Here is a 19,437-nt window from a genome sequence, read left to right on the forward strand (position 1 = left end):
AATACCATTTACCTGAGATTGGAATTTAGCTGGTTGTCCTTTACCATGCCTGCCATACTAAGCTTCACAAAATTCAAGAATAGGAATGACAATAAGAAAGTTACAAATGGAGTCAGTAAAGGCTAATCAACAGAAATAAACAGAAAAATGAGATTCTGGCATCAGAGTTAAATGGTCTCTCTCCAAACGTCATTGTTTGATAGGTCCTGATTACTGTGAGGTGGCTCTAGGTGGGGCCTCCTTCTCTGGCCGTGCCCCAACACCTGTGCTCAGCCACCCACACACTCACGTGAGCTCCACCTGCCCAGGACAAGTGGAGATAAACATTATCTAAGACACATTTTTGTTGATGTCCATGGAACACAACACAAAGTAAAGTCATTAGTGTGACTGCTTCTGTGGGCATGACACGGCCAATGGCAGGGAATGGGACCAGAGCTGATTCTTCCTTAAACACATGTCCTTGTCTTGAGACAGAGGCTGGAAAGAACTGGTTTCTTTCTCTTCTGCTGCAAAGGCCAAAGAGTAGGGTGGGCAGGCTGTGTGTGGAAATGAGGCTTCAGCCAAACTCATTCAACTCGAACCTCTAGCTGAGCACTGGATGGTGTGAACATCAGGGATGTGTGGCGGGGGGACTCACATAAATGGCTGCTCTGAATGGGAATGACTTTCATTTTTGTGAGACCATCTAGTCAATGTCAAGAGTCTGAAAAAAAGATGGGTGTAACTTTCTACTTGGAAATTTTATTATGGAGATGATTAAATAAATGGTCAATTTATTCTATAAAAATTCATCTTGATGCTATTTCCACCAATAAGGCAGCAGAGGTAATGGAAGCAGACTGCAGTCTTACTAAATTGTGTTTTAGCATATAATAGATTTATAAGTAGCCATGGATATAAGGGCTGTCTATAACTGCATTCATGGTGTGACAGTTTCATTGTATTTTTAAGTGAGAAAGATGGCATATTTTTAATTTCTTTACTGTGCATACATACATACATATATATGTATACACACATATACATATATTTCAGATATTTACAAATGCATATTTTCTTAACACCAGTTTCTTCATATGGAAATGATTTAATGCATTCACAGCATGTATTATAATTTTGTTACTAAAAATACTCAAAGGATAAGCTTCTTACAGTCTTCCAAATTAGAAAGAATTATTTATTGATCATTCATGCTGAAATCACATGATATTACCTTTACTCCATTTGAAGACATTTCCTGCAGTTTTCTCAGGAGATAGAAGAGGTGCTCTCTCTTAATTCACCCACTTGTCAGAAGCAGAGATCCAAAGGACATGGTTTTACCTGTACTGAACAAATGGTCGGATTTTTGCCTTTCTGAATGCATAGTCCACTTCACTTACATCATGGCTTATTTCAGTTAAGTCCCTTGGAAATTCAGGGCAAGGACAGTTTTGATGATGCCACTGGCACAGACCACTCTAAACAATGGTCTCAGTCCCCATTTTTAGTGAGGATGGAAGGGTCCCCTTCTGTTTCCACCTTTGGGCAATGCCTCCCTATGCAACTCACTTCCCCTCAGCTCCAGTGGAGGAAGTATCTATGAAGAATCAGAAAGAAGCCAATGACAGTTCTTTGCATGAGCCCCAAGTAAGAAAAACAGTTAATGGAAATAACTGAGAATCAAGGAAGTTGGAAAGATTTTCACTACATTTCTGCTTTCAGCTTCATTCTTCACATCCAATTCTATGTGAGCTTGTGGAACTCACTTAATTTCATTGACCTGTTTCCACTGAAAGTCTTCCAATCTGCAAAAAGCATCAAATAAGTTTTTAAAAATTAAAATTTGTACTTTAGAATGCTAAGCCATCTAAAATGCGATGGCTTTCTTTTCTTATTATGTAATAGTTACTAACAACATGTTTGACATCAGGAAAATGTCCAGGTTTTTGGCATGCATCCCTGTGCAAAATGAAGATCTCCCTTTTTGCTTTTGTGGTGAGTAAGATGAAGTAAAATAAAATCAGTTTAAAAATGAGCAAATTACTCTTTGTTAATATGTTTTTGTCCTTCTATTATCAAAATGAAATGAAATAAAATAAAATAAAAAGTGACCAAAGAACAACAAGAAAAACAATGTGGGATAATCAGAGTTGATGCTGTAAACATGTACTTATTGCCTTGATGGACTTAGCTATTACTGGTCCAAACTGCAACTATCAGTGCCATTTTGGAGTCTCTGTACTTTTGCATGAAGCACACGACCAGATGTTTGGTAATGGTCATGGTGGTCATTTGGATTTAAGAAATTCTACCTCAACACTAGCTCAAATGAAAAAGCAGTAAAAATGCATGTCATTTGGCTTAATATTTATGTATGAAGCAGGCTTTGGTTTTAGGTAAATAACCTCGCAATGCCCTGAATTTATCTATTGTTCCAATTACCCTGACTCCTGCATTTAACAGCTTTGTAGAGTCAGGGTCTAACATTTCAGAGATTTTCATTTCTACAGTTGACAGACTGACTCTCAGCAGAACTTCAAGGATATGCTTCACTTCATGGGCAAACAGAAGTCTGCATTCTCTTCATGCTTAATCATCTAAGTATTTTCAGCTTCTTGGATCACTCTTCTTGTCTGAAATCTGCCTGCATATTTAGAAAGTGTTAGTAAGGAGACTATGATTTTCACTAATAAATTTTTACATTATGGAGATATAAATATCTGTGTAAACATGTAGAAGAGGTTTGATAATTTCATATCCATATCTCTTACCTGCAGGAAGAGCCCAGGGGTCTCATGATCCTCTACAACAAACCACCTGGTCCTGGCAAGTCCAGCTCAGCTGGCACTCAACTCAGCAGAGAATAAACGTGGATTTTATATGGGTGTCACTCCTGGGGGTCCTTTGTCTCCAGTCATTACTAGTAGTATCACAAACTAGGAGCTGCATTCTGTGATGTGATTCTCTCCTCTGGGAGTTGCCTATCAAGTGATATCAAGGTTTGGCAGCAAAACAGAAGCCTGTGGATTGGAGATGCAGGGAACAGTAGCTTGAGTGATGCAATAAATTACTCTGAATGAGGCTTCTCCATTCCCCTGGGGCTCAGTCTTCATCTAAACACTGCAGAGACCTTTGCAAGGACCAGGATCCAAATCTAATATTGCAGTTAATTTTTTTTGTAAAAAAATGACACTTTTGACTTTAGCTTTCCTTTATCATCTGGAACAGTTCATGACACAGTGAAAGTATGGAACAGGTGGTGTTAAAATTAATCCTAAGTGTTTTAATTTGTAATTTTCATTTGCATATTCATATATTATTTTTAACAAAGAGGAAGGTCTGGTGACCACAAATTACCTTGTATATAAACTTGGTGAAATGTCTGAGAAAAAAGCCCTGGTCACTCCCTGTTTAAGAAAAGATTAATCATCTGTGAGAAGGGTGTGGGCAGCCACAATGTATAGGATGGGACTCAAAAAATATTTTTTAGCAAACGTAATATTTTTTAGAATACATAAGCTGTGCAAGTTGGTACTTGCAGGCAGTTCTGAGGAAGGAGGATTGCTTTAGCCAGGAGTTCAAGGCCAGCCTGGACAACATAGCAAGACTCTGTCTCAGTCAGTCAATAATCAATCAATGAGTCAATTAATCAGTTGTAGAGAATTCAGTAGAAGAATTCACACATCAGAAGTGGGGAGATTGATAAATCACTACAAAATGAGCACATCCAGGTAGCCACAGACACTGAACAACTTTGCAGAAGACCCTTGCCCCACACCCCAGCTACTGACACCTGTGACACCTCTGGGGATCTGTCTAAGGCACTTCTCTAACTTGCTGTTCCTCACATACTTTTGATGTATCTCTCAATCCAGGAGTTGACATGTTCTTGTTAAATGTGCAAAAGCTAATCTTGGACATATAAGAACAAAAGCCCTACTAGGAATTAACGTGCAGCATCCCAGGTCCAAGCAAGAGCCTGTGGGAAAGGGGAAGGAAACACGAGCCCCAGGTGGAGGAGAACTGTGCCCTGTGAGATGCAGTGATTCTGCAGAGGGAAGGAGTGAAAGAGCAGCCCTGGCTAAGGCCGGGGAGGGGAAGGGAGAAAGTGTTAGTGCAGAGGTGCAGGGAATTAGCAGGGTTTGGAGCTCCAGAAATACCACTGAAGTGTTTCATAAATGATGAGGTCCGTTTCTGCACATGAAGACATCTACCTCTCCAGGCCATTCTGTAATCTTTGTTTTATTTCAATACAAAGATAAAATTATTAGAAATCTTCTGAGGCAAAAACAGGCAATATTCTTTACCTGCATTTGCACTGAGGGAGGAAAAAATTTTCCCTCTGTCTCTAAATCACTGCCAAAGATAGACTAAAACTGAGTGACATTTGCTTGGTGTTTGCCTGTTGCATGACTTCTGAAAAGCTTGTACAATGTTCTGTAAACCTTCTATTGATAGACAAAACAGACACTAGGTGAATCAGTATAATGTTCGCTAGCTGTTCTCTTTTAGGACCTTATGTACATGAGGAAGTAAAAGTTAAGTAAGTAGATGATTGAAGACCCACTGAAGTCTTTGTTTAGTTAGATTCAACACATTAGTCCACCTACCAAAGCACTGCCTCTAATTGCAAGTCTTTAAAACAGAGAAATATTTGTCTTCTGGTATACCTATTGAGAGGTTGGGAATTATATTGAGCAACTTAATTAACCCAAGAGAGCAAAGTTAGGTAATGAAATGTTTTGACCTATTCATCTTATATTTGTCTCTTATCACTTCACTAAAGCACAAATGGAAGTTTTGTAGGTTTGTAGCAATGTTATCATCTTAATGGTAGAGTAAATTTTCAATCAATCAATAAACCAATAAATATTTATTAATTTCCAGGCTTATATTTGACTTTGATGAATAAAGCCATGGCAAGAGTTCACAGTATAGTTTTCCACATAGAAAATGAAGACATTTATGCAATGAGACAGAACATAGAACCCAAAATACAAACCTATCATCTTCACAAACACTTCCTAAATAAAATTTCTACATTATGAGCGTTGGAAAATATTTTGTTTATTGAACATTTGAAATTAAATCATGAAACTTGTGGATGTGCGGTGGATTGATTTTCATTTGAAAAGTCTGTCAGGAGGGACTAGGGTGTAACTCAGTGGTACAGCACGGGATTAGCATGCAGAACTAGGCCCTGGGTTCAATTCCCAGCACCACCCTGAAGTTGGCCCGCAATATGGATGGACACAATGGACACACGTTCACGTTACATGTAAACATGTCTGTGCTTGGCCTGCCTGGGATAGTTTGCAGGGCCACTTAGCAGAAAGCGTTGTGTGGAAAATGTTAGTGAATCTGTGCAAGCAATGTGGGTAAGGCTGAGAGGTGGTCCTCCTTTAGCGATAGTCCTTAAAGGATGCTTTCATAGGGGAATTTTGCCAGCTGATAACTCATTGTCACCGTGACGCTGAGCATTTTCATCCGAAAGAACACATATTCTGGAAGGACTGTGTCACTGGCCCCATCACTGGCCCAGCTGCTGTTGCCTCCAGCTCCTCCTGGGTGCGTCCCCAGCCGTGACTCTCTGGGGGTAGGTGCATCTCCCCAGCACCCTCCTCAGAGCTGCAGCCACATCCCTGTTCCTCAGGCTGTAGATGAGAGGGTTGAGCATGGGCGTGAGGATGGTGTAGAATGCAGACACCACCTTGTCTTTCTCAGGGGTGTGGTAGGAGTGGGGCAGCACGTTGGTGTAGAAGGCCGCCCCATAGAAAATGCTCACCACCAGGACGTGTGAGGAGCAGGTGGTCCAGGCTTTGCGCCGGCCATCAGCCGAGGTCATGCGGTGCACGGTGACCAGGATGCGGGTGTAGGAGACCGTGATGATGGAGATGGGGACCAGCAGCATCAGCACACAGCACATGTACATCAGGGTCTCGTACAGTGATGTGTCGATGCAGGACAGCCTCAGCACGGCTGGGATCTCGCAGAAGAAGTGGTTGATCTCCCGGGATGCGCAGTAGGGGAAGCTCATGGTGACAGGTGTCAGCATGAAGCCGTCCAGGGAGCCCCCCAGCCAGGAGCCTAGAACCATGCACAGGCAGACCCTGCGGCTCATGAGCACCGGGTAGCGCAGTGGGCTACACACAGCCACGTAGCGGTCATAGGCCATGAGGCCCAGCAGGAAGAACTCCCCTCCGATCAGGGTCAGGTAGAGGAAGATCTGGAGCGCACAGCCCAGGAAGGAGATGGTTCTCCCCTCAGACAGAAGGTCCTGGAGCATCTTGGGGACAGTGACACAGATGTAGACGGTGTCCATGATGGAGAGCTGGCTGAGCAGGAAGTACATGGGTGTGTGGAGACGGGGGTCCATACGGATGAGCAGAACCATGGCCACGTTTGCAGTGACAGCCACCACGAAGATGGAGAAGACCACTGAGAAGATCAACCCTGGCAGCGTTGGGTGGATAATGAGGCCCAAGAGGATGAAGTCCGTGGAGTTCAGGGGAGCAGCCTCCATCTCCATGTCACATGGTCGCTGCCTGAGCTGAAAGGCAGAGAGTGGATGGGTTAGGAATTATGCCATATTTGACAAGCACCCACCAGCAATGGTATGTTAGAGCAGGGTACTTAATGGAGAGAGCATCCCTGTCCGAGTTCCTTTGAGTCCTGCCTGCAGTATTAATGATTCAGGGGACACTGTGCACACACATTCATCTCTACACTAAATCATCACAGTCAGCACTCTATAGGGAGGGTGTGACAGTCGATGCAATGATCCATCCAGTACTTTTAGAACCTGCATTACCTTTATTCGGAGCAGTCTTCTGTGAACATCTTATAATCTTATCATGCTAGGTTGGAAGTTTCTGGAGGATGTTCCAGTGCCTTATTCTCTAAATTGCAACATCACCAGTATACCCAAGTTCCTTGAATTTAAATTGCTCCTTGCCCTGAGGAGGATGACGTAAAGTTCACACACAGACATCTGCTGTGACTTAGGAAACTGACAGGAAGTGAGCAGGGACCCAAGCTTTCTAGGTGAACGATCTGATTCGGCGATGTTATTACTAAGCAGACCCTGAAGGTTTGGAGCATCACAGCTGAGCACGGGAGCATTGCTCACCTCACTGCTGGGGGGAGCCCAAGCTGTCTGTGCTCAGCTGTGTTGAGAATGAAGTTTGTGTTCTAGGATGGAGTGTTTTAAAGGTCCGGTGTTCGTTTTTACAGGATAATATGGGGTCAGAAATCTCAAAGCAGGACCCCTGTGAACTCTGCGTAGCCAGTGGGACTTGGGTTTTGCATCCTGGGTGTGTTTTCTGCTGACACCACGAAGTCTGATTCAGTGCTATGGCTCAGTGCTGCAGTCCAGCATTCGATGAGGACCTGGGCTTCTTTCACATCATTGTTCCACAGAACATCAACGGACTTCCTGATACAGCGTGTTCTGAAGCCTGTGGGCTGTGATGTCATTAGGAGTCCATTGCTAAGGAGGGTTTCTTTGTTATATTTATTATTTATTTTACCACCATATCATTGATCCTTCATGTTTATAAGTAAAAACAACTACAAGTGGTAAAGAAATTCTTTAAGTTAGAGGGAATAAGATAGAGTAATATTAAAAGTTTGTTGAATTAAATAGGAATAATTCCTATGCTTTTTTTTCTGTAGTAAAGCAAATACACACCTCTGACGTATTCAGGGATACAGAGAAGTGAATTATCAAATTTCTCTATTAAGTCGTGGTGCTCCTTGCACCTCTTCAGTGACAGAACGTTATAAAAGGCATACTTATGGACAATGGACCATCTACCCATATTATAAATATACCTATTGGTTCACAGTAGTCAAACATATAGTCTCTGAAGCACCAGGGAGGAATAAGTACCCCAGAAGTTAGAAAAAAAAATAACAGGAGGAGTAAAGAATATCTTTTCTTCTTAGTGTTCATCCAAGATGGAGATTTATTATGAGTAATATTCCAAATAAGGGCATAAAATTACAAAGGGAGAAAATACAAAGTTTCTGGGTCAAAACTTAAATTCATCATAGATTATCAGTTAAGGAGGAGAAATAAATAAACCCCTGACCATTAAATATTAATTCTTGACAAGGTTGATAAAGGTCAGCTATTTTTGCCTTCCTTAATAAGTGAAACAGTTTTTTGACAGTCACAACTCTGGACCACAGGCAAAGAAACTTCATCTAGAGTCATTGTAACTAAGCTTCCATTAGAGCTCTGCCATGAAAACTGGTTAGAAATTAAAATATTCATGCTAGCAGAGAACTCATTTCAGCCAAAAACTTTGCTTTTTTTTCTCTCTCACTTTCATTTTTTTTAGTAGAAGCATGGAATTATACCACTAATTGAAAGTACAGTGTAGCTCTAAAAGTAAAGTATTACTTTTTTTCTAAATTAAGAAAAGTGTGCCAAAGACAGCATATGTTGGTAAAATGCTTGTAAATAAGTACAACTAAAGATATGAAAGACATCAACAGACGTAAGAGGAGAAACAGGATGTTACATTGTCTCTGAACCAGAAGAAACAAACAGAACTGGTGGTGTGCCCATCAATTTAGAAGGTTTGCGTACTTTAAGGCATGGCAAACGAGATGCTACGTGTCAGTTCTAGGAACCTGCCAAAATGCTCTACTTGACAAGCTCCCCCTGGGCTACAGGCTGAAATACCCCCAAGCCATGAAGCATTCTAAGAGCATGAGTGTAATGACTACTTTTGAAAAAGTAGCATTTTTTTATGAGCCAAGAGAAGACAGGATTAGCTCAAGGCAAACAGTGACACTAGGGGTGGAATTTATATGAGCTGAAATTTTGATATTTACAAAAGGAAAGACCTACTAGAGTGTAAAAAAATTAAAGGAAAATACCTATATTGCAGATGGCACAGTTAGTGTCAGCTAAGAATGGGAAGCAGGCATTGGAAGGTGTGTGGTGGAGGAGGGGAAGGGAGGGCGCAGTCCAACCCCAGCTAAAACCACCTCGGGGAGCCCAGGGGTGTAGAGCAGAAGAAATTGGAAAGTGAGGGCTTGGGTATGTGGCTCAAAATGTCTAGTAATATGGGTTAACCCAGCAGGAAACAATACAACACTATAGTCATTTAAGAAAGATATATGTAGCAGTTTTATAGTTTTAAAATCAACATCATTGCTATTAATTACTGCTAATAAGTTTCTAGAGCCAGAACAGACTGTGACCACTGATTATTCTTTTATGTATGCCCAACATCCCTGTGCTTCACTGTTTATATTTCTAAATGAAGAACCATTGGTTCAGACGCCGAATAACCAGATTTCATACGGCAGCTTAGTATCCAGTGATGTGAATTCCTCCTTCTTCCCTTTACCTTATCTGTAATTCTCACAATCACGTGTTTCCAGAGATGTCCCCTCAAATGCTCAACTCATTAAATGGTAACTGGTTTTATGCCAGTTATAGGGACAGAATAGGAATATCCCTGTTATAGGGAAACAACACTCTGCTTTCCCTGGTCACCCTCGCAGTCAATTGAGAAATTTTCAAAGTAGAAAATAAAGAGGCTAGAAGAAACTCTCCTTATTTCAAAAAATTTTTTTTAATGTGATGACAATTACTGAACACCCACTAAACCAGGAATTAGTTCAGTGGGAGGATTATGTGTTTTAGTGCTGGTGCCAACATATCTAAAAAATAGTGTCAAAAATACCAACAATGAGCCAGAGAAAACATGTACATCAGGGCTCCTGGAGCACTGGGGAAGCCACCAGCTGCCCCTGCCAGAAGGAGACTGCTGCTCCCTACACAGAGATGTGCTCCAAACATTGGTGTGGGTGTGGGTGGTGGAAATGGAAGCCAAAGCGCCTGATGTATATGGGGCCCATCTATTCCAGCCCGCCGATGGCACAGAGAAGGAAACAGAGGACAAGACCTTATCCAAGACCAGCAGTGATGGAGCAGTGTGAGACAAAGAGACCAGCAGCCCCAACATAATGTATTCAGTATTACACCCTGGATTCTAAATTTCTAAAAGGAGACAGAGCCACATCTTGCTTTAATCACTCACTCAGCCTGATAGCCTGTCATATAGCATACTGGGCTGGCTTTCAGTGCTCTTCTTTGTGGAATATTATCTGATTATGGAAAGATTATTGCAAGCGCATGTGTATGTTTTCTGAAGAAAGAAAAAAGGAGGGTGATTAGAAAACAATACAAAGAGAAAAGACAACACTCAACACTTTATCTTCTGCTCAAGCATGCAGGAAACCGTCACCCACACCAGACTACATATAGAGTGCATTCCTTGCCTTAACAATATTCAAGGGCAGCTATCCACCCTGCTCCATTAATATTATGGCACCTGCCACCCACCCATCCACATCTGAAGATTCCTCGTAATGACTGCTAAGCTTGATCTTCTAACCTTTAGCACCCACATACAATTTTCCTCTTCTGTAAGTTCACTGTTGCCAGACTCCCCTTATCCCTCTGTTTTCAGCTAATGCACCCACTTTTCAGTGGTCTGCTTGCAGAAGAGTGAATACATATATTCATCATTCTCAATACAGAAAAGATCACTGACACAGTTGTGATCAGGTAAAGTGACTCAAAGTTACAGAGGAATTACCAAAGAAAACTTCCCAAAATTTGGGTAATCTTCTCTCAGATTCCATGAAAATCTAAGATCCTACCTCAGGACACTTGAGTCCATGCACCAGTAAGGTAGGAGGGGGATGGCAGATGTTTTAAATACCTGGAAAAGCAGGCGAGCCTAAGTCCAAACAGAGCGTAATAATAATGGATTTCCACAATCCTCAGGAGCGGTCTCCGGGGTATCAGTTAACTCAGGTTCACTTGGTTCACCTTCTGCCGTAGTGGAAGCCCAGCCCCACTGGCAGACAGAAGCTGCACTCTTTCCCCAAGTGAAACATTGGCATTATTTCTCGATGTTTCATCACAGAACTTCTTATCTAATCTTGGCTCCCTCTGGAGTAATAACAGAGTGATGTGGCAGTTAAAGGCATCCTTTGCCACGTCACTGGCTTATTTTGGTTACTGAAAATTATAATTAAAATATAGTTTTTAAAACTTACAAACATTCAGTGGTTTTTAGAATTATTCATCTATCAAATGCATTGGGAAAATAGGGCGGCATGAGAGACAGAAGGGAAATGGAGTAAGAGAAGAAAGAAGGAGAGGAAGAAAAGGAAGGGAGAAGAGAGAGGAGGACAAAAGTGACAGCGATGCAGAAGAGTGCAAGGCAAACGTGCTTGAAAATTCATCAAGAGTGCATTGACACAGTTCCGTAGGGAAGTTGAAGTTTTTCACCCTTTATTTCTCCAGGGTGAACAATTTAAAGGAAAAAGCAGTCTTGTTTGGGAAGCTAGATATCAATGAAACTGAAGACAATGATAATGACAGAAGACATTTCATGCACTAAAGCCACCCAGTGGGTACATTACTTACACGATTTCTACTCCTCATAGATCCCTTAGACACAGATGTTATACCCAATGATTCCCAACTACAGATGAAACAAAACTTTGCAGGCTTCTAGAGTACTACTCAATCAGTAATTCTTCCTGAAGAACATTTTCTATGTTCTTCAATCGGCCATTGCAGCAGACACTTCCATGGAGTGCGAAGGTCACTGTACAGCATCACAGATGGGTTAAAACAGACACTGACTCAAGAGCAGGCAATGGGGCAGGGTCAGATGCAGAGGTCACAGGAAGGGCGGTGAATGAAAAGTGTAAGGAAGAGGGCTAGATATTGGTAAGGAAAGGGAGAGAGGTGGGAATGCACTGCTCTTGCAGGGAGCATCCTACAGTAAAGTCATTCACTTGGGTTATAAAGTTTTAGCATCAACACTGTGTCAAAAATTGAGAATAAGTATGCCTGGAGGGACGAGGCCTCTTTACTTCACTGGGAAAGGAGGGAGGTAAGCCCTACACATTTGGTTAAATGATTTACTTCCAAGAATAAAATTTTCCTCATATTTGGGTGTTTTTGTCCTTGTTTTTGCTTCTCAAGTTAGTGGAAATCAATGTCAAGGGTACTCATGATATCTCAGGTATTCGTGATATACTAGAGGAATGGCTATGATTTCTTCATGGGGCTTTGTGATGCCCAACCAGGACACAATTATGTAAAGCATGTTCTACGTGTTTTATTAAAGATCTTATGTTTTTGGTAGAAAGCATTCATCACCTTATGTAGCCTCTTCTCTGCAGGAATGAATCCTGCTTTGAGGGTAATATCATGGCACAAGACCACCCCTGAGGAAAAGTGGGAGGACAGTCTCCACTTTCCCTTCTGGAGAGTGATGAATTAATTTTAATAATACCTTGAGGTTCAGAGCACCTTCCTTAGCCAAAATGGCTTTTGCACTGGTTACCTCATTTTCCCTCAGTACTACCCTATGAAGTAAGAACTGGGTTAGAGCAGCCTGATTTAATATATTGAGAATCAGGGATACAAGAAGATAAATTAGCATACCCAACCTGGCGCAATGAACATCTTTAATTAGAGTGTACAAATTTGTACTGTGAAACTTCTCTATAATGAGAATATAGTTGCCTTGACATTGTTGATTCTTTCCTGTCTCTTTAGGAAGCATACCCATCGTTTCCACATCAAAAAATACCTACATCTTCTGATCATGATCTACATCATTCTCTCTGCAGCTCAGGTGGAGAAAATAAAATACAAAGAGAGTAAGGGCCTGGGGCGAGGAATCCCAGGACACTAGGTCACAGCGTAGTCTCAAAGCCAAATCCAACTTCTAGTTCCAAGTTGGGTGACACTGACAAAGGCAGGACACTTAGGGATAGGAAAATACGTCATCCCTGTCCTCTGTAGAAATGCAAAGTAGAAAAATAAATGAAAGCTCCATATTCAGTTGCTTCTTTTCTAGAAGAAGCTTAGAATTTTCTAAAACATATGTCAGCTTACAGATAACTCTGCTATATATATTTAGATAACTAAATTGTTTAAGTTTTAAAATGAGGTTTTAGATAGGTGTATTTTGTTGTCTGTAATGATTTCCTTCTCGGATTACAATATAAGATCAGAAATCTGGAAGATATAGGAAAATGGAAACAGAGAAGTCAAATTCAAATGAGTTTAGTCAAGTGAGAAAAAGCTAAAGAAAGGAGAATTAAGCATACTGTTCTCCACTTTATGAGAAGAATGTTTAATGCAAAAGAGAAGAAATGTTAGAGTAATAAAATATATGAAGCTAAATTTAAATATAAAAAATAGAAAGAGATGAGCAATCTACATTATTTTCCCAAGAGAACAAGCATTTACCTCTCAATAGTTCCGTTACTTGGCATGAGGATTCAGAAGTGAAATATATTCATTCATCAGAAAACTTAAACATGGGGAAAGATGTGGCTTAAATTTCCGGTTTTCCCTTTAAATTGTACATTAGGAATCACTACGGGGGTGATGGAAAACGAAAGAGCCACCCATTTTAACCAAGACCACACAATCACATTGTAAAGACGGAATCCACTGTTCTAGGAAGATTTTAGCAAAACACCATAGCAAAAAATAAACGTAGATCTCAAAGTGCTGGTGTCTTCCAAAACGTGACACAAACCTTTGTGTCTGCAAGCAGTGTCGACAGAACCGAGTCGAGAGCATATGGCATAGAGCCAAAACGATTTTTTATGAGGGTCTGATGGAGGGAAATATTTTTATAAAGGACAAAAACTCACTTGGGGGAAAGTCAGTGTGACCCTGAAATAATAGGTGGAAAAGAGTCAAAATCGCATGTGAGGAGCTGGTTCTTGACAGCATCAGGTGCCCCTGGGGAAGCGAGGAGAAGCTCATGAGCAGCTGGGCCTCCTCTCTGCAGTATCTACTGCAGCCCACTGGCTGCCAGGGCAAAGCAGATGGGGGACGACTGAGACCCTCCACTTTATGCTCCAACCACGACTGACTGGTGTTCAGACCATTTATATCTTTCCAGAAACACAGACCAAGTCCCCCAAACCCCAGCCTTCAAATCCCAAGCTTGCCCTACAGAGCTGACACTGGGGACAGGTGAAGGCTCCGCACAGAGACATCTGAGCACCAAGGAACGACCAGGCCACGTCCTTGGGAGTGAACCTTGGCAGGGAGCAGCCGTCCTCAGAAAGCCCTCACCCGCTGCGAGCACAGGCCCCGTCCCCAGGCCTTCTGCAGGGCGCCCGCGACGTCCCTGTTCCTCAGGCTGTAGATGAGCGGGTTGAGCAGCGGCGTGAGGATGGTGTAGAAGGCGGACACGGCCTTGTCCTTCTCGGGGCTGTGGTAGGAGTGCGGGAGCACGTAGGTGTACATGGCAGCCCCGTAGAAGAGGCTGACCACCACCATGTGCGAGGAGCACGTGGTCACCGCCTTCTGCCGGGCCTCGGCCTTGTGCATGCCGCACACGGCCAGCAGGATGCGGGCGTAGGAGGCCGCGATGACGGAGAAGGGGATGAGCAGCATGAGGATGCAGCACGCGTACATGGCTGTCTCGTAGGCCGAGGTGTCGGTGCAGGACAGCTTCAGCAGCGCGGGCACCTCGCAGAAGAAGTGGTTGATCTCCCGCGAGGCGCAGAAGGGGAACTGCATGGTGACTGGGGTCAGCAGGAAGCCGTCCACTGAACCCCCCAGCCAGGCCGCCGCTGCGATCAGCAGGCAGACCCTGCGGCTCATGAGCACCGGGTAGCGCAGCGGGCTGCACACGGCCACGTAGCGGTCGTAAGACATGAGGCCCAGCAGGAAGAACTCGGCTCCTGCCAGGGTCAGGTAGAGGAAGTGCTGGGCCGTGCACCCTGCGAAGGAGATGGCCCGCTGGCCCATGGCCTGGTCCAGCAGCATCTTGGGCACGATGGTGGAGATGTACAAGATGTCCATGAGGGAGAGCTGGCTGAGCAGGAAGTACATGGGCGTGTGCAGCCGGGGGTCCATGTGGATGAGCACGATCATGACGGTGTTGCTGGCGATGGAGATCAGGAAGACCAGGAGGATGAGCACGAAGAGGAGCCAGGGGAACCGGGAGGTGCGGAACAACCCCAGGAGGACAAAGTCTGCGAACACGGAGTAATTGCCCCATGTGGCAGCCCTGTAGGTGACCCACAGAGGGAGACAGTGTGAGGAAGTCGGGAAAAATCAGTATCTGGGGAACACTAGGGTGTGGTCATGGACAATTCAAGAGGTGTTACTCTCATCTCAGGAAGCTCAGATTTTAACTTTCAGAAGAGCATCCTGGGCGGGGCTGTGCTGTGTCAGGTCACACCACCAGCCGCTCAAGAATTCACTCAATAATCATGTGCTACTTGCTGACCATTGATGGCTGACTACATCTAGGCAGTTGCCAGGAAGCATGTTTATGTCTACTGTTTACGGCTCTCTCTTGCACAATATCATCTTGAAGCTGGTACCCAGAAAACAGCAAAAAACCAAACAGAACAGTAGATAAGGCCAGACGATGCCCCACCCTTTTCCCCACATTAGACTCTAGTTTTTGCACTTAGAATCCTGAGTCAAAACCACCATCAAGATCATGTATTTTGCCTATGAAAAGATAATCACATGGATTTTACCAGTTTATAACATTCACGGCAAGTTTCTACACTGTAAAATTCAATTGCTTCACATATTTGCTAGGAATCCATCATTTGAAGATAATAATCCAATGCTGAAGAGTAAACCACAGAAGCTGTGAGAAGAAACAAAGCAACTCCCAAACCAGCAGAAACAGTTAAAATCATATTGAGGATAAAGGGTATTTATTTTCCTTCTTTTAGCAAAACATCCTCCTGCTTACTAACACAACTTTTTAACATGATTAAGTGAAATGAGATCAATAAATAATGTATAAAATTTAATTAAAAAGGAGAAATAACCTGATTTAAATAATACTAGAGGATATTGTCTCTCAAAAGACAGACTTGACTCTTAGAAGCTAGGTTATGAATAATATGTAGCTATTTCAGTGCTTGCATTTTACCACATATGTGGGTTACTTGGACAATCTCTCTTGGTGCTATGCAGATCTGTATTATCCACTGTGGTAGGCAGGAGTTCTGCAAAGCTGTTGAGCCCAGGGAACATGACTTCAAAGCCAACATGTGCTATAGACATAAATTATATTAAAAATGCAAAGACATTATGGAAAAAGGCATACTGATTATCCTTAAAAATTCTTATAGCATTACATGCTAACTTGCTACATTTTGTTAGATAACATTAAAATTAATTTGATTTGTTCTTTTCTTGACCTATTCTTTGTTGCATTTTTAATGTAGCTACTAAGGTAATTTAAAATGACCTGTGTGGTTCCCATAAGATCCTACTGAAAATCCCTGGTGTAGGGGCGTCTTTCCCAAAACATGACAACACCAACTACCCTCATCCAAACAAGTTCCCCAGGATTGAACACACCCAAAGACACGTGAATTTGAGCAAAAAAATTATGTGCAATGGCAAATTAGAAAAAGGAATGATATCGCCTGGGTGTGCACCCAGCTGTGAAAGTAAGGGCACAATTACTCCAGAGTGTGGTGTGATTTGTAGATATTACTTAAATTACTTTCCCCAACAACCTTGTGAAATACTGGTGCACTGCTTTATCCATTCCACGGATGAAAAGCAGTGACATATAAGGAGGTTAAGAGATTTGCATGGGCAGTGGCTCCTGATAACTGGTGGTGGTCTATTTCCTCTGTCCAGTTTTCCAGGGCCCAAAGTCGACAACAATTCACTCATTCCACAACCATTTCCTGAGCCAACTGTGTAAATAAAAACTTTAAGTTCTTTTTTTGTTTTGTTTTTTTTTTTTTGGTTTTTCTCTGGTACCGGGAACCGAACTCACGACCTTGCGCTTGCCAGACAGGCGCTTTGCCGCTGAGCTAAATCCCCAGCCCCCGAAAAACTTTAAGTTCTGAGTGAACCTAAAACAGCACATGGTCCTTGCCTTGAAGAAGCCTAGAACTGAACCCTGGATGGCCAGTGGTGCACACTGAGTAGTCTGGAGGAAGAATTCCAGGGTGCAGACCCTTCTCTAGCTGGTGAGTAACAGAGAGGAAGAGAGCAGAGCACTGCAAGTAAAGGACAGCAAAGCTAAGGAGAGCTGGAGCCCAGTGGCTGACCTGTGAGAAATTCACCCAGGGCCCCTGTATGCTTTGCACAACCATGATGGATGTGTAATGGCAAAATAAATTCTCAGCCAGACTTTCGTGGGTGGGACTGTGTACACTTCTCAGCTTGCTCATTCTTGAAACATTACCAGCTCTGCAGATGAGCTTTTTACCAACTGTTTTCCTGACAGGCATCCTTGTTCTAATTCTGCCTTTCGTTTTTCCACCCATGGTGTTAAACCGCTGGGGAAATTAAAACCAAACATTAGGCAGCAGCCCAGAAGATGGAGGGAGCTAAGTGCCCACCAGCCCTGCCCCTCATAATTTAATGGGGCTTGTTGTTGCTTCCCTGTAAATTCCAAGGATGATAGGTGGTCAGTGGAGACCAAGCACAGGGACTGGTACTGGCTGTGGGGAATGCTAAAGCCCATGCAGGACAAATCAGGATATGGACGTACCTGGCCCTGACCATGAATATCCTGAGGCTGAAGCTTGCTAATGAGACCCTGGAGATCTCCCCAGCTTTCCTCACAAAGGGAGGGAGAGTCTCAGATCTAAGAGCATCTTGCTCTCACTGCTGGTGTTCATTCATGTCCTGTATTTTAAAAATTATGAGTAGGGTAACAACAGTAAAATATCCATGGACAATAAGAAAAAAGAAAGAAGCCAACTGAATACACAATGCCTCTGTATAAAATGATTATGTCAATGAGTAATTTTATTAATTGTTTAGGTGGTGCTGGAAATCAAAGACCTCAGTACTGCTGAGCAAGTGGCCTGCCATTGAGCTGCACCCCAGCACTGTGTGAGTTCTCAAACTTCAGAGCACATTAAGTTTCACATATACTTAGTAGCGTTTAATACATAGTCTCCATGCATATGTGGTATCTCCTCTGAATGTTGCTATGGTTGATGATGTACTTTCTTAAACTTTTCTGCTCTTGATTCATATGCACGTTGCTTCTAACTTTGCTCACAAAATATTATACTGTGAGGTTAGTTCTCTGGGATGGACCATGGAAGGAAGGTCCATGGGCTTTAGCAACGTTTCACCAATTGATAGACAAAGTTGTTCGCCAGTGATTCTTACCAGCAATCAAGCACACATGTGGCACTGGGCTTATTCCTACATTTAGCAATAGCATCTAAATTTTGGTTTATGATTTTTTATTACTACAAATTTGAACATACACACATATATATTAGTATTACTCATTTTGAGATTTGCTTGTTCATGGCATCTACTCTTTGGTATATTCAGGATGTCTCCAAATTAGCATATTTTCTTCATAGAATGAAGATTTTCTTTTGTGTGTAATATTTATTTCAACTATTTTACAACAAATATTGCCTATAATTGTGAATTCGATTTCTAGGCCAGAAAAAAATTTAAATATCTAGGTAGTTATAATATTTCCTTTTTCATTTTGTCCTCTGAGTTCATTTGGGAAATTTATTCTCCATCAAGGGACATGATTAATATTTTAATTCAGTTATCATATTTTAAAAAATATGAAATATTTTAATACATTTAGGATGTAGCATGGCCTTTGTAGAAAATTATAACAGGATGGATTTCTCTGAAAGGCCAAGTATATAATGAACTTGCTGCTCAGGATCATGCTGATCTCTAGTTCTACAGAGAAGAGAAGGGATTCGAGTCTGAGTGATGAATAGGAGGACCTGCTCCCTGGGCCTGGCATGCCTGTCTGTGGATGTGGTGGTGTGTGATCCCTGAGAAGGAGGAGAGCATCAAACACCACCTCCCTGAGACAGTCTGCTCCACTCCCAAGACACTGGGCACTAGAGGGCAGAGAAAGTAGGCTCAGGTGCCTGGAGGACTCCCTTGCGTGGACATTGGGAACTGACCCTGTGCTGGAATCTGTGCAGAGCACTCCTTGCAGCACTTAGGGAAAAAGTCGCTGCTCCTGGGCTGCTGAGCAAACAACAGGACAAAGTAAGCCAAAGATGCACAGCTTTATAAGCAAGGAAAACTCTCCCTCCACAGTGACAAGGTGCAGAGTGCTACTCCCCAGCCAGCACCCTAGACCCTCACTGTCCATAAGTCTCAATAACCCTGTGCCTTGCACACCATCCTCAGCTATTTTCTTCAGTTTGTTAACACCCCAGACCAGCTAGTTGTGGAAGGGCAGATGGGAAGACATCATCACTGAAAAACCAGCTTTTACCCAAGTTGTACGTGCAGATTCTAGTAGGAAACATGAGCACTAAAAACAGGCAGAGTCAGGTAAATCCGAAGCAAAGTTAAAAGAGAAGTAATAACTGACTGTTGGAATCTTACCCTGTGTTTTCCATAATTACTTTCTCCAATAACAGCACACC

The 19,437-nt window shown here is 42.6% G+C and overlaps 2 protein-coding genes across 2 annotated transcripts; both read right to left on the reverse strand.

Moving 5' to 3' along the window:
- Window positions 1–5,515: 5,515 nt before the first annotated feature.
- On the reverse strand, window positions 5,516–10,714 carry LOC102011316 (olfactory receptor 2T2-like). Its single transcript, XM_005382368.1, has 2 exons — window positions 10,672–10,714; window positions 5,516–6,535 (listed from the first exon to the last, which is right to left on the reverse strand). The coding sequence occupies exon 2, from the start codon at window positions 6,512–6,514 to the stop codon at window positions 5,516–5,518; it is 999 nt and encodes a 332-aa protein (XP_005382425.1). The 5' UTR covers window positions 6,515–6,535; window positions 10,672–10,714.
- A 3,405-nt stretch (window positions 10,715–14,119) lies between these two features.
- LOC102011663 (olfactory receptor 2T27-like) lies at window positions 14,120–17,325 on the reverse strand. Its single transcript, XM_013512880.1, has 3 exons — window positions 17,244–17,325; window positions 15,966–16,089; window positions 14,120–15,077 (listed from the first exon to the last, which is right to left on the reverse strand). Exons 1-3 carry the CDS (start codon window positions 17,323–17,325, stop codon window positions 14,120–14,122), a joined length of 1,164 nt encoding a protein of 387 aa, XP_013368334.1.
- Window positions 17,326–19,437: the final 2,112 nt, after the last annotated feature.

This window comes from Chinchilla lanigera, unplaced genomic scaffold (genome assembly GCF_000276665.1).
Source record: "Chinchilla lanigera isolate Chin_1 unplaced genomic scaffold, ChiLan1.0 scaffold00017, whole genome shotgun sequence".
Taxonomy (NCBI): Eukaryota; Metazoa; Chordata; class Mammalia; order Rodentia; family Chinchillidae; genus Chinchilla; species Chinchilla lanigera.